The 16,407-nt window shown below is 38.0% G+C and overlaps 1 protein-coding gene across 1 annotated transcript; it reads left to right on the forward strand.

Moving 5' to 3' along the window:
• Nucleotides 1-3,317: 3,317 nt before the first annotated feature.
• On the forward strand, nucleotides 3,318-4,308 carry LOC142347948 (uncharacterized). Its single transcript, XM_075399112.1, has 2 exons — nucleotides 3,318-3,453; nucleotides 3,897-4,308. The coding sequence occupies exons 1-2, from the start codon at nucleotides 3,318-3,320 to the stop codon at nucleotides 4,196-4,198; spliced, it is 438 nt and encodes a 145-aa protein (XP_075255227.1). The 3' UTR covers nucleotides 4,199-4,308.
• Nucleotides 4,309-16,407: the final 12,099 nt, after the last annotated feature.

A 16,407-nucleotide genomic window follows, 5' to 3' on the forward strand; every position in this document is an offset into this window, starting at 1 on the left:
AAAAAACTTTATTTTGAAGAAAAAATCTTATTCGTGCATTCAGAAACAAACTTCTAAGTTCTTTTCCTTTTAGCTTTCTTGTTTTCTGCGTAATTATTTCGTGTAATCTATTTGCCCAGCTCTGGGAAAAAACAACGTTTTCTTTTAAAAGAAACGAGCGACATGTTATGATATCTGACATCACTATTTATCAATTCTTGTTAATAATTTTTTTTAATAATTCAAACATTGATTTTCTGTTCACTAGGCCCCGATACGAACCTTGGATACGTCACACTTTTCTCTTTTACTACATTTCCCCTCTTTTGCGAGAAATACATTAACGATACCTTACTGAAGCAACTACATTCCCTCATGTATAAAACCACTCAAGGAACTAAATTTCAGTGATTGTGCTTTTTCTCCCGGTCATGTGTCTTCTAATTGCATTAATTTCTCTCTTTTCGATTAACGCAAAGATCTCGAGGTACCTAAAGCTGAATGTCATAACATATTTCTCCACAGCTTTTTCAAAACCCCACGGAAAAAAACCCTCACTTAACTTTAGATAGAAAATATACCCCCCACGGAAATTTATCACCACGGAAATAAAGCCCCACGGAAAAAATCCCCATATTTAAATTGAATTTCGATCGTCATTATTTGTTCAGTTGTGATAGTTTCATATCAAGTCCCACGGGCCGCTGAGGCTTGGCCATGGCCCGCGAGGCATGGCCAAATGCGCTAAATTCGCAGCTCTTTAATAGCAAAGTGGGGGTTTATTTCCTTGGGGGTTTGTTTCCGTGGGGGAATATTTCAGTGGAGGCTTATTTCCTATCTAAATTGAAGTGGGATTTTTTCCGTGGGTTTTTTCCGCAACCGGTTGAAAACTGCCAAAGGCTTAAAACCGCATTATCAATTTTCTATGGAAGCTCGCGGAACAAAATATTTGACAACAAATGTGCGTACTTGGGAAATTTTGTGCAATTGTTATGATTGGAAAAAGTGTTAGCTGCAACGATGGCACCACGTGAAAGTTTCAGACGCAAAAAAGTGACTATAGTCACCAAAAATCGGCCTTTCTGCTCATAAAAAGAGCAGTCTGAAATGTGGGGAATAATTAGAAAAAGGACAGATGAGAACAGATTGCTGTGGCCTAATGGTGTTCCGCTGCGATTACGCAGGAACCAAAATTATTATTTTTCTAGAACTATGACAAGATGAGATCTCATCAACTTGCTGTAAAGAGTCAACAACATCATCATCAACAACAACAATTAGTGGACAACAACAAAAAAATGTAGTTTTTTAATAAGCCTATGATAATTATAGTCTATATCAAATGGTAGGAAAAACTGAGAGAGTCATGAGTGAATTTAATTAAGGCGCTTACAACAGAAAGCATCTGAACTTTGTCGATTTGTGAAATGTAATAGATGCGCACGCGGAATCAACGTTTACTCAAGGAAAATTTTTTACGGCTTGTTTATCGACAATTTTGTCTTCTATGTAGCTTGTGTAACTTAGCTGCGCCAATTTGTTTGGCAAAATTTTAATTTCGACACCAGTAAATTCGACATTTCAGTAAGTTCGAAATTTTAAGTTCGACTTCAGTAAATGTAGAGAATAGTGCTGTGACCAATAACATTTTCACTCTATCCAAATATCGCAACTTTAGAAAACTGAACTTGATGTGTCTGAGGATCAGGATTTCAATTAAGTGGGGGGAGGGGGTCAAAACTTGATGAATGTTGCCCTGTTTACCTTCTAATTACCTTACAGGCTTGAATTCCAGGCATTACAGACCTTAATGTCGCCTTCGGTAACTGTACCTAGCCTTACTCTAGCAATTTTTACTGTTTTCTGCAAAATTAAACTCCAAGAGAAAATCTAGTTAAAATTGCCAACGATAAGAAAAAACACATTTTTCAACACGCTTTTTTCTGATGTCAAACCGATTTATACAAAATTTGTCATTTCAAAAGCATTAATGTATTTAGCATTTAGAAATTAATTTTTATGGTGTTCCTCATAAATTAATACGAAAGTGGGGAAGACTTGATGAACAATTTAAAAGGAATGAAGCGAGTAGAAATATTCCCAGTCGTGTTTTCTTCGAGAGATAGTTTTTAATACGATATGAAAATTGACAAAACAGGAATAATTTTGCTTCTCAGATAAGATGACAATTTTTGTGCAGTTGTTTTATATCTTGAAGGCTCTACAAATCATCGCAGCAGGCTATTTCCTGGAGAAAAAAAAATTAATCCGAACTAGAAATCAAGACTATCCAATGAACCAAAGTCATAGACTACTCACCACCCGAAATATCAACAAATTCGAGTATTCACCATTTCTCTCACAGAAAAACATAAACAAAGAGTAAAGCTTAATATTCCGATATAACTTCTTAACTATATTTGGTGTCAAATTTAAGCTTTTTTGAAAAAAAAAGTTAATAATTTTCATAGCAATCTCATTCCTTGAGGCCTGAAAAATTGGCTTCATGCTTTCCTATTTTTCTTTTCTGGGGCTGAAGTTGCGCTGATACAGCTAAAATTTGAATTTTGAAATTTCTTCTCATTGTGGCAAAACTAACATTAATTAAAACATCTCACCGGGATCCTCTTAGAGCAATGGGAGGGGATTCTGATTTTGCTCATTTCTGCTGATCTTTAAAGCCTCATTTTGAAGGTTTTAATCTTTTCACCATTTGATTGATCGCAGTCCGGGTTGCCCATCATACAAATTTCCTTGTAATCATACAAGGATTATACAAAAATATAATTTCCCTCGATTTCATACAATTTTCATCGATGAGTTACATGTGTTTTCGTGATCTGTTAACCATTTTTGGTATTCTGTCCAGGTAACCTTGCTCGGATCATGCATGATCTTTTTGCTTTGTTACAGGAATCACATTTATTTTCCGGTAGTCATGCAGGGATCATATTTGATTTCCCAGATTTCCATACAAATTTAATCGTCAAATTAATATGGTTTTCGTGAGCTTATAAAACTGTTTCGTAGAATTTATGCCAGGATCATATATAATTTCATTGCAAGGATTGTACTGGGAAATACGTTATGACATGTATGCCATCTTATGTGATTTTTGCACTTTTTGTTTTTTGGTTTTAGTCAATTTATATTTTGATTAAGCTAATCCCTTCATCCAATAATCAGTAATTCTCTAGCAATTTTATTTTTTTCATTCGATAATCATTTTTATCATATCAAACGTATATTTATATTAAGCGTATTTCGTAAGTATATTATTCTATAACAGTTACTGCGAGAGTATATTTCAATAGGTTTGCAAAAACGACACTGCTTGTATGCTCGATGTCTCTTTAACTGGAGATGTGAGAATAGGACAAGCATATGTGGTTCTAGAAGAGGAAGTAGAAGCTGCTGTTCTCACTAACGAACTGTTTGCGGAGGCTGAGAAGACATTCCTAAATGACATTTTTCGTAAGTATTGAATACTTTTAATCTCGTAGCAATTGCAACAAGAGGCTGTAAAAAGGATGGCTAACTTGCAAGCTATCGAGGCTCTCTTTGAAAGCCCCTCGTTTCTTTTGCTTACATATTCAACGTGCAATATCTGCGAAGATATCAATCATTCTACTTAAAAGATCTTCCAAAATAACCATTATTCAAAAGTACCAGATAGCCATAGTTTCTTGATAAATTGCAACAAAATGACAATGATGCAAAATGGATGTCTATCGTGATAGTCATCTATATTGCAGCATTGTAATTTTCTTGCAATTTCTCAAGAAACTATGGCTATCTTGTACTTTGAACATCTTTGTGGTTCTTAAAGATGGTTGCCAGAATATGGTTTACAATTCAAAAATTTAAAAGAGCGGAAGTTGAAGCGGAATTAGTAAAATCAAGTTTTTGTATTTAAGCGACTGATACAAATGACGAAGTTGCAACAACCACAATGCAAACTGCTGATATAACCAGCCAGGAAACAACAACAACAGGTCCAGATCATACAACGAAGAACATCGACGATTCTTCTGAACTGAGCACTGAAATTATCGCTGTAATCGTGGTATCTACTATTGTTGTAATTGTGATGACATTTCTCATCATATTAGCACTATATTTTTGCCGAAAGACGTCTTATGACCACAAAGCCGAAATTGCGTACCGTGCAGATTCACCCGTAGCGATGCACCATACTGAAACAGGTTTTAATAATTGACAGTTTCACTCATTTGTTGCTTAATCATCATTGTGGAATTAATTTATTTATACTGTATATAGAAATGACATGCTCAGTTTAATTGTTGAGCTTTGTTAACAATTTAGAAGAAATTCAGCAATTGGAAGAAATTTATTTAAAAAGTTGGTCGGACGGAGAGATCCTGTCAAGTTTTCCAGGATTCGGTACAACAGAGTTAAGTGCATTCTTCTAATCAAATTTCTAATCTTAATTACGCTCAACAATTTGGGAACCAAACTTAGGACAAATTTTGAAAGGATAAATTTTGAAAGGAAAAATTTTGTAAGGAAGAATTTTGGACATAAACGAGACTGGCTGTTATTGATAATCTTTTCAGTCTACAGAGACTGAAACAGGGGGGTAAATGCTGGATTTTTAGAGCTCGGCTTCTGGCTAAAAAAGTGTAAACAGAGAGTCCTTTTTGTTACATATACTTTTTTGAAAAAGTATGACGTTTGAGCAATCGATGGCATAAATTGACCAATTGTTTAGACTTGATCTATCTTCATAAGACATTGAAATCTTCCATAGGAAACACACGAGAGAGTTTAGTTTCCATAATAACTCTTAATATTAATCTAATTATTATTACTATTATTTTTATTTTTATTACTTTTCTGGTACAAGTGTCACCACTGCAACCAAGAAGACTTTAAAAAAAGTTATTATTATAAACACTCCACAACTCTTATGTTATACTTTATAATTTTGTAAATACGTAGTCTCCGCTTGTAATGTGATTGTTCATTTTCACACCTGTGGTGTGACAGGTTCTCTTGAGGATATACTAATGCACGTTATAGAAAAAGTAGTCGAGTTTAGAAAAGATAAATGTTCTTTTAAAGAAACACAGCTCGAAAGTGAAAAAAGATTCCTGAGCAAAAAAAACTGGTTAGGAATAATTAATTTTGTTATCACGACCTCCTAAAGCATAGTCAATATAAGTTATCCTACTTATGGCTTCAGTTTAACCCTTTTTTAATCGATAGGTTAACCTTACGCTGATTGCCTCAGAGAGAAGTTATTACTTTTTTTATCTAAACCTCTAACTGTTTGTTGCTTTGACGATTTGTCCATGAAATAAACCCTCGGTCACTGCATACACATTCCTTATCTTTACCCTAACTTACCTTAAATGTTTACCCTAACTTACCCTAGTTTTAATGTAAATTTCAGGTATAGTTAAGGCAAAGTTAAGGTAATTAGTTAAGGTAATTTTAAGGGAAGTTAGAGTAAAATTTAAGGTTTTTTTAAGGTATTGAGGCCTTAACATTTCAGGTAAATTTCAGGTAAAGTTAGGGTTAGTTAAGGTGAGTTAAGGAAAGGCAAATCTACCTTAACAGTTGAGGTGAGTTAGGATGTTTTTTAAGGTAAAATTACCATAAATTTATTTAGTGTGTTAGCAATCCAATAGTAAAGCCACAAAATTCTATATGTTAGAATATCAATCAAACTATAGTCTTAAACTTAGTGAGAATTAGAAAGAAAGTTTGACTTACCAGATTAGAAAGACAAGCAATGTGATTTCGATCAAAGAAATTATATAAATGAATCGTCAAGAAATGGTGCTGAGAATCGATATTCGGTTCAAATTGGTGAATCTAGATAACTATTATTAGAGTTAGATTAAGTAAGGTAAAATCTTCCCAGCATGTATTAAATGATGATGATATCTCCGGAAGTGTGAATGAATTCTTAGAAACGTGCAAATGCATTCCATTTATGGTTCCCTTTGCGACTGATTTGCAGAAGCCAACCATATTGGGTAACCCTTGCGACCCCCACTATAAATCACGGTGCTAAGATTAGTTTTGTATCTTGACTTTTTCACACTGATAATGGGTATATATACAGCTGATTTTTGAGTCTTTTTTCATCCCCAAATTCAAATCACCATCTTGATCTAATAATCAGATCTCTCCTGTAAATCTCTAAATTCTTCTGTAAAATATCATTTTGTTTTTCTCTCATTTTTTGAGAAATTAATTCTTTTACTTAGTTAAAAACGCTTTTTATTCCGCTTGCGAAAGTCCATAACCCAACAGGTTATGGGCCCAGCAATTTTCTAAGTCATAAAAATAATTTCCAAAACAAAACTAATTTGTTGTTGACAGTGATAATCCTTTTCTGCTTAGTACCTTTTCTTTTCACAACTGTTTTGCCTGCTCAAACTTCAATGGATCAACAGACAGTGAAGCTGCTGACCTACACAGGAAAGGCACAGGACTTTCCAATCTGGAGCACAAGATTTGTGGCGATGATGCAGACGAAGGGACTCTACAAATCACTACTGGGGACAGAGGAGCAACCCAATGAGCCTGTGCCACTGGTCAATGCGGCAACCAATGATGAGAAGAAGAACCACAAGGTGCTGAAGGATGCATATGAGAAGGAAGTTGCAGACATCAAGGAGAAACGGAACAATGTGTGGTGCCATCTGGCACTGACTCTAGATGCAACAACCCTCATGCTGATGAGACATGACTGTGTGGGAGATGATGGCACTGGAGATTGAGCAAAGGCTTGGAAGCTTTTGCAAGAGAGATTTCAGAGTGTGGAGACACCGACAGTGGTGACATTAGTGGCACAGCTTGCTCGACTGCAGCTCGAGGATTCTGAAGATTTGGACAGCTTCTTCATCAGAGGACAGGAGTTGCTCACAAGGCTACAAGAAGCAGGGGAAGCAGTCTCAGAGACCCTCTTGAACGCCTTGGTCCTCAATGGTCTGCCAATGAGGTATGAAAGTTTTGTTATACAGGAAAGCTTCAACCCGGCAACGAACTTCACAGAGTTGAGGAAAAGGCTGCAGAACTTTCATGAGAGCACGGTGCAGAGACACCAGGGACAAAGTGGTTCAGTGGCACTGGCAGTGAAGCGTGACTTCAAGAAGGGACCCAAGAAAGGAAACTGCTTTGTGTGTGGGATCCCTGGACACTTTGCCAAGGACTGCAGGAAGAAGGAGACAGCACAAAGCAGCAAGTGTGGTGAGAAGGGTCACCTAGACAGGGCATGCAAGAGACAACGAGATGGAGGCAAACATGAGTCAGTGACAATGGGTCCAACATTGGCTACACCAGACGAGGAATGCTGGGCAGCTCTTGCCCAGTGGAAGACAGCAGGCATGCTAGTGGACAGTGGTTGTACAGATCACATAGTGACGAACATCGATGCGTTCCTGGACTTTGTGCCCATTCAATCAGTGGTCAGATATCCCAACGGAGAGGCTTCCAGAGTGGTGGGCAGAGGCTGTGTGAGGATCAGCATACCCTCAAACAAAGGGGAATTCCAATGCGAACTCAAAAATGCTCCGTGTGTGCCGGACTATTCTTCAAACCTCCTATCAGTCTCAAGATGCACGGAGTGGGGACATAGCTTCACTTTCGAGAGAGGAAACAGCTGCATGAAACTCCAGAAGGGAACTCGGGTAAAACTAACACAAGAAAATAATTTGTTTTACTTACCCTGCAGCGTTCTAGAATTCAAGATGAGTTCCAACAGCGTGAAACTTGACAGTTCAAGGAAGTGGCACATACGATTGGGTCATTTGAATCAAGCGGAGGTGGTCAGGAATGCACCAGAGACAGTGGGGGAACTCGATGATGTATGCAATGTGTATGCATTGGCCAAGATCACAAAGACTCCAGTACCAAGAGTGGCAGAGACCCAAGCAGAAGAGAAGCTGGAGAGGGTGTTCACAGACGTGATGGGACCTTTCAGAGTAGAGTCACTGTCAGGGTTCCGGTTCTGCATAGTGTTTGCAGACCAGTACACGAAGTTTGTGTTTGTGGACTTGCTTAAGGCAAAGAGTGAAGCACTGGCCAGCCTGAAGAAATTTGTTCTCAGTGTGGGGACGCCCAAGAAGCTGAGGCAAAACAATGCGAAGGAGTTTCTCTCAGAGCAGTTCAAGACGTACTGCTTAGATGCAGGCATTCTACAATAAAAGACCATACCAGAGACGCCACAACAGAAGAGGTTAGCTGAGAGGTGCAACAGGACACTGCTGGAGATGGCAAGATGTTTGCTCATTGACTCAGGACTTCCAAAGATGATGTGGGGAGCAGCAATTCTTCACGCAGCAAGGATCAGAAACTTGGTTGTGAGACGAGGAGAAGAAAAATGCCCAGCAGAGCTGATGAGAGGTATAAAACCTAAGCTTTCAATTAGTAAATTATCTATTTTTGGTTGCACAGTCTTCATGAGGAAGAGGGACAGAGAATTCAGCAAACTTGAACCCAAGGCACTGGAAGGAAAGTTTGTGGGTTACACTGAAGGAGAAAACGGATACCTGGTGTACATACCCAACACACGCAAGGTGATGGCAGTTCGAGATGTGATCATCAAGGAGTCTGAAGTGGGCTCAATCCCTGACAACAAAGAAACGGCTGACCTACTAGATGATGGGTCGGAACCGGGAATCTGGCACCCAGATGATGGTCATCAAGATGATGACAACAGAGAACGACAGGACCTATCTACTGCAATAAAGGAGGAGTGGCATGACGCAGGGAGCGTGAATACTCAAGAAACAACACTGAGACAAGAGGCCTCTGATGTTGGAGAAACAGCACTAGATGAAGGATCTACTGCAACAAGAGGGAGTCACAGAGACTCAGAGTCACTGGAAGACAGTGACACAGAAGACTTCTCACAGTTAGAGACAGTTGGCTTCAAGGAAGATGCACTGGAACACGCGGACAGAGCAGAGCCCAGACGAGGGACACGAGCAAGGAATGTTCCGCAATTTTTTGGAGAAGTCAGGACCCATCTTGCTGTGACTAAGGGCGACTATGTGGAACCCAAAACAGTCTACGAAACCAAGCAAGGTAACGATTGGGACTAGTGGCACCGGGCAATGAAGGACGAGGTCAAGGCACTCCAAGACAACGAGACTTGGAACCTAGTGAGACCACCCACAGACAGGGACGTCATACCGGGCAAATGGGTCTAAAAAGTGAAATTGGGACCCAATGGTCAAGTGGACAAATACAAGGCGCGCTATGTGGCGAAAGGCTTCAAACAAGTGGAAGGACTGGACTACTTTGAGACTTTTGCGCCTACCTGTAAGCCAGAGACATTCAGGATTCTACTTCAGCTATCAGCGAAGCAGGGCCATGTGATGCACCAATTTGATGTCAAGACTGCTTTCCTGCACTCACCAATCGAGGAAGAAGTGTATCTGGAACAGCCACAGGAGTTTGTAAAACGCGGATCAGATGGGGAGAAGTTAGTATGTCGACTAAATAAATCAATTTATGGTTTGAAACAGGCTGCTAACAACTGGTACAAAGAGCTGGCAATTTTCCTACTAAGACAGGGGTTCACCAGAAGCAGGAACGATCACTGCTTGTTCGCAAGATCAGAGGCAGAGGATCACACCTTCATCTTGGTCTGGGTTGACGACATCATAGTAGCATCAAGAAGTATGACAGTGATCTCTGATGTCAAGAAGGCACTAGAAGCAACCTTTCATATGGAAGACAGAGGGAGACTACACTGGTTTCTGGGTCTAAGAATCAGACGAGAAGAGGGTAAAGTCACAGTCGACCAAGAACGCTACATAGAAACAATGCTTGAGCGGTTTCAAATGGATCAATGCAAACCCTCAAGAACTCCAGCTGATTTGAATTTGAAACTTCAGACAGCACAGAACGGAGACGAAGAAGTGGATCAGAGGATCTACAGAAGCTTGGTTGGATCACTTCTGTATCTGGCCGAACAGATGAGGCCAGACATCATGTTCACTGTCAACATTCTGTCCAGACACATGAATGCACCTACCAATCAACACTGGATGTGCGGAAAACGACTTCTGCGATATCTTCAAGGTTCAAAAGGTTTAAAGCTTACTTACACAAAAGAGGCTAGTTATGATTTAGTGGGGGAAAGTGATGCAGACTGGTCTGGAGACGTGAACGACAGAAAATCAACAACGGGCTATTACTTCAAGCTCAACGGACGTGGCGCAGCACTCAGCTGGGGTGTCAAGAAGCAGGCCACAGTTGCTCTTTCTTCATCAGAAGCAGAATATCAGGGCATGGCAGCAGCAGTTCAGGAAGCACTCTACCTGAAACAACTTCTAGAGGATTTTGGCATCCAACAGAAACGTCCAATAGCAATTGGAGAAGACAACCAAAGTTATATCAGACTCTGCCAAAACCCAGTCATGCACAAGAGGAGCAAGCACATCGAGACAAAGTTCCACTTCATCCGGGACAAGATGGAGGATGGGACTATTTCAATTCATTACGTCCCTACAGACAAAATGGCAGCGGACATCTTCACAAAGTCCTTACCCGTTTCGAAAGTGGAAACATTCAGAGCAGTTTTGATGGGAGCAGACTCTACGCAATCAGCTCAAGTCTGAGTGGGGGTGTTAGAAAATCAATCAAACTATAGTCTTAAACTTAGTGAGAATTAGAAAGAAAGTTTGACTTACCAGATTAGAAAGACAAGCAATATGATTTCGATCAAAGAAATTATATAAATGAATCGTCAAGAAATGGTGCTGAGAATCAATATTCGGTTCAAATTGGTGAATCTAGATAACTATTATTAGAGTTAGATTAAGTGATGTAAAATCTTCCCAGCATGTATTAAATGATGATGATATCTCCGGAAGTGTGAATGAATTCTTAGAAAAGTGCAAATGCATTCCATTTATGGTTCCCTTTGCGACTGATTTGCAGAAGCAAACCATATTGGGTAACCCTTGCGACCCCCACTATAAATCACGGTGCTAAGATTAGTTTTGTATCTTGACTTTTTCACACTGATAATGGGTATATATACAGCTGATTTTTGAGTCTTTTTTCATCCCCAAATTCAAATCACCATCTTGATCTAATAATCAGATCTCTCCTGTAAATCTCTAAATTCTTCTGTAAAATATCATTTTGTTATTCTCTCATTTTTTGAGAAATTAATTCTTTTACTTAGTTAAAAACGCATTTTATTCCGCTTGCGAAAGTCCATAACCCAACACTATATAATAAACAAGAATGAAGACAAGGATGAACTCGGTAAACGCTATGTGCAGCTTCTTGACTTACCAACGTATATTAACGCCTCCCATGGTTCTCCCTAAAGATGGCGTCAACGGGTCTTGTTTGGAGCTTACGTCATTCACAACGATGGAAAAGGTTTCTACTTGGCCAATTATTTGCGACAAAAAACATCGGTTACCAACCCAAACTCTTCTTACAACAATAATGAGCTCAAATTTGGATATATTACCATAAGGCTTAACCAAACGGGTGTTTTGGTATTATGGAACGGTTTCTTAGAAACAAATCCTTCCTAGAACTGTGGATTGCTAGAAGCACTAAGGGTAAACGACTACGCTCACATTTCAACAAGACTGTCTCTGGCACGGGTTCTCTTGCAATCAACTGAATAGCTTCAAAATTGGCATGTCCGCGTTCGAGTATTCTCCAATCGTCAAGGCAACATTCGCTGTTTTCGAACTTCTCTTGAAACTCACTATCAAAGTTCAGCAGTTCTTCGTTTTTGCGTACCAATAAGTCTTTTTGCAAACCATTGGTGGAATTTGATCCTTCGACATGTAAATGAACCAAACTGCGACACCAACTCAACCAGGATTTTCGAAACTTCAACCGTTATTTGCGGCGATCCGAGAGCTCTTAGTTTTTCCATCCGTAACGTGCTACTCTGTTCCAAATTTTTGGTCACTTTTTTAGCAGGATATTTTATACTTTTCAATAGAAAAATTTACTTAAAACTAGAAAATGTTCTTTATACTGATAGTCTCTGCTTTGATAACAGGCATTGGTAGCCCTTTTAGTTGTGTAAACAATACAAACTACTAAAGAATTTTTGAAACAAAGTCATGCGACAGAAATGCCGGAATAAGTTATTTATTCCCCTGCCCAAACTGTCTTACTTTTCCATAGAAGATAAACAATGTAGCTTGTTTTGCCCATTTCAATGGAAAAACAACTGGCAAAAATCCGTCACATGAACTGAGGAGAACCACAAGAGACCTGAAACCAATCACTGTCCAGCCCAAGGTAAAAATTGAGCTGTTGTCGAACTCGGTCAAAAACAGTTTGAAAAAAAAGAAAAAAATGAAGCTAAAAAATTGTAGTGTCTAATAATATCTAATGGATTTTGCCCTCTGAATCGAACATACGCTAATGCACAATAAGCTGTTTTTTGCTTCGTTTTGCCACCAATCTGGCGTTCCCGGGTTCAATCACTGCTTCTTTTTTAATGAGGCCAGTATCAAGTTTCGGTAGTCAAACTCTAAAGCACCCTAAGCGAAGATGCTAGGGCCATAAAGCAGATTTATGAACAAAACAGTTATGAAAAAATGCTTCTAATATGTCAACTGTCATTATAAATCAATACTTGAATTAATATTAATGAAAGATATAGGATAACCGTCTCACTACTTTCACAACACTTCCGATCAGCTCTTCTATTGCAGAAGGCATGCGACTGGAGTGGAGCCACGGAGGCAGAGTAATTAGCTACGCAAAAGCGCAAAACTTATTTCTGTCTCCATGTCAGTGATCATCTTAATACGATTATTCGTTTGTTATCATGCCAGCCTATCTCTGTATGTCTTTTGACGCAGAGGGACCCGCTCCTCTTGTTCAGCGGAAGACTAATGGACAGACGGTGGACTTCTCGACTTTGATTATTATTATATAGAATTAAATAACTTTATAGAAAGACTCGCACACTAGTTGCCAATTTAGACTACAACTACGGAAGAGTGCTGAATTTGTCAACCCTATCAAACATGAAAGAATAAGAAAGTAACGCAGGCGGATAAACTCTGGAATGAAAGCTAAAAAAAAACAGCTAAATAAAAGAGAATAAGGAATGTTGTGCTACAACAACAAACAGACAAAATTGGGTCGAAAAAGAAACTAAAACAGTAACTGACCAAAAGAATTCGAAGAAACAAACAAAATGTATAACCTTTCTTATAACGTTAGAAGCCTTGGTTACCATAAAGTGAAAAATCCTTTTTTCAAACTGTGTGACACTGTAGAACAGCTTTGACTCTCTCTTTTACTTGAAACGTGGCTAACTGAAGGCATTCTAAAATAGGCGTTCTTCCTAAGTAACTACACAGTGCACAGACACAACGAAAAGAGCGAAGAGCGTAAAAGAAAACATGGTGGGATGCAAACAGCAGTTAAAGAGTTGCCTCATGAAAAAATACTCACGTCGATGCTTATGTATTTCCGTTACCATCTGCTAATGAACAACCCCTAAAGATTGAATGAAAACTCATGCTAGAAACTATGCTAGATCTAATAGAAACCTGAAGCTGTATGCAGACAAAAAGAAAACTAGACATCAATAGTCATCATGGTGGATGAAATTTTATGAAATTTTGAGGATGCTTGCTGGAAAACGATGAACTCAAAAAAAGAATATGGAAATGAAATACATGAAAAACCATTTCCTCACGACGTATAAGAGGTAATAGAAGTAGTACACTAACATATGGATGTTTTCTTAACACACATTTTGCAAACTGTGATAACAAGAACAAACAAAAACCCGTTTAATAAATTCTTCAGTTTTGGTCATCTGGTTTTGTAGGCGCACGTCAAATTGAAACACCAATCAAATTGTAAGTGCCAAAAAACATGTTTGCTTTCAAAAAAACATTTAAAGGAGACAACTGAACGAAAGCGTCCAGAACGGTCCTTTCAATCAATTTAACTTCAGTAACATTGGTGAGCTAGTGAAACAATGGGATAATTGGCTTCAAAACGCCTTAGATGAAAAGGTTCCAAAAAGCACCGTACATAGAGTGAACCTTCCTCCGTGGATTAGAAGAGAATTCTCCCATTTTGTCAAAATTGTTTCGACTCTTGAAAGGAAAATATCAAAAATATCAAACCTCCAGAGACTTTTAATATTGAAAGAAATAGAAAAAAATAGGAACACAGCTGAAGAAAGAGCAAGCTGAATTCATATTTTTCACAACAAGAAGTTCTCAGACCTTCAATGATACCTATTCATGAATGTATCTAATACACTGAAACAATGACTGATCAAAATAGAACAACAAACAGTGATATGGAGAAATGAATATTCAGTAGCAAACTTTTCTCAAGTAAGCCTCTCAAAAGCAATATAATTGAAATCAAATACGAATACAAATACAAAAAAAACATAAGTACAACATCTTCAGCATAAATGAATACAAATGAAAAGAGATTCAGAAAGTCTGGAAGCAAATCAGGCAGGTGGCCCTGAAAACATAGGCAACAATACATTGAAAAACTTGCCAGCATTAAATAATTCGTTTTCATTTTCAAAGCTGTCTCGAATAAAAGTGTTTTTCCTATCACTCTGCAAAATAAGCGAGGGAATCCCGTTTTATAAGGAGGAAAGCAAAGCAATGATTGAACAGTACTGCCGAATTAATCTACTCTTCAATGTGTCAAAAGTCCTTGAGAAGTTAATATTTAATGATTTAATCGAGATAGTAAAGACAACTTTACACAATACACAACACTTTTTCAGCAGCATATATCAGTTAAGACACATTTTGTCTTTTTTTTATAGACTTCCTTTATAAAAAATTTGATGGAAAGAGAAATGAATGAGCTTTTCGCACTTTATATTGACTTCAAAAATTTTTTCGATAGTGTAAAACTGATAAACTTTTAGACAAAGTGAAAGATTTAGGAGCTGAAGGTAACTTCATAGAAAAAATTACGAGTTGTCTCACCGGACAATAACTGTACATTATTGTAAGTAATCGCATCTCTGAAACTAAGGCAGTAAGTAGTGGTGTCTCGCAAGGCTTGATCGAAACCCATTGCCACAAAACCCATGACTCTCGAAACAATACATAGAGCAGAAGGGAGGCGATAGCAAATCACAAGCCAAGAGTACCGAAGCCCGGAGCTCACCTCAAAAATTGGTGAACAGTTGGCAGTTGCTTTATTTGAAAATTTTGTTTGAGAAAAATAAAACATTGAATGGTTTCAACTCTTTACAAAAACAGATAGTAAAGGGCAAAAAATTGTTAATCAATGAAAAACAAGACCTTGAATCTAAATTTAAGATCCAAATGTGAACCAAATTGGAGTTTTTGTTGTAACAAAAAAGATATTTCTGAGAAATTTTATTTTGCTGATTTGTTTCAAATTTGGATTGAAATCGTTTTAATTGCAATTTAACTGTCTTTAAGTTGCATATTATTTGATGATGAATTAATTGACCAAAAATTTTTTAAATTCACTCAGACATTCAACACTTAATCAATATAATCAGTAAATGTTTTATGAACCCGACGGGAATGAAAAACTTTTTTCCAACGAATGTTTTTTTGAAATATTTCAGTCGATCCTCAGAGGTCACTTCCTCTTTTTGACGATACCTATTATTTCAGTCAATAGACTAAAAGAAAGCCACAAAAATGATGGTCTTTAAAGTTTAACAACTTTTTAGTACATTGAAATTTCTTGAAACCTTTTTACTTTTTCAAGATATTAACCACAACACTTATGACTAAGAGTAAGTTCTGCTCCCAGATTCAATAACGGTGGCCTGACAAAATTAAATGCCGTTTAAACAATCGACTGAAAAACATCCAACATTTGATGGAATCAAGCAGTCTACTAAACAGAAGAACATGTCTGCTGCTCTGGCGAGATGCAATCAACAACACAATAGAAAAGGTACCCTGCAGCACCATAAACCTATATAAGTGTTTGAGAAAAAAAACGTTTTTGTTTGCAAACGATTGTAAACTGCCAGAAGGAAAAGACATCTAATATGTTGAAGAGTCCCCCCGAAACTGGAATACTGATTATCTAGGTGAAGGAACACATATCATCCAGAAAGACTCAGAAGTCCGCTTTTGTTTTCAAGCAATGCCGACAGTACTGTCAGTACGGGTATCGAGATCTACATAACTGGGACGTTATTTGGTAACAAAAAGACAATTTCTGGAGCCTCATTAAGACGGAAAGATGAAAACCGAGTTTTGGTAATAATCAACGTAGAGCGAGACAGAAGAGTCTTGCGAGGGGAGTAAGTTTGTTTTTAAGGACTTTGTAAACTTCCCAGTCAATGCTTTGAAATTGAAGGTAGTTCTACACGCTAATTGACTACGACACATGATGAGCTGGCATAATTGCGAATGGAAACCGGTTTTAAACATGTCAAAAACTTACCAAAAGTTGAGAATT

The sequence above is a fragment of the Convolutriloba macropyga genome, chromosome 10, assembly GCF_964194025.1.
Source record: "Convolutriloba macropyga chromosome 10, txConMacr16.3, whole genome shotgun sequence".
Taxonomy (NCBI): domain Eukaryota; kingdom Metazoa; phylum Xenacoelomorpha; order Acoela; family Convolutidae; genus Convolutriloba; species Convolutriloba macropyga.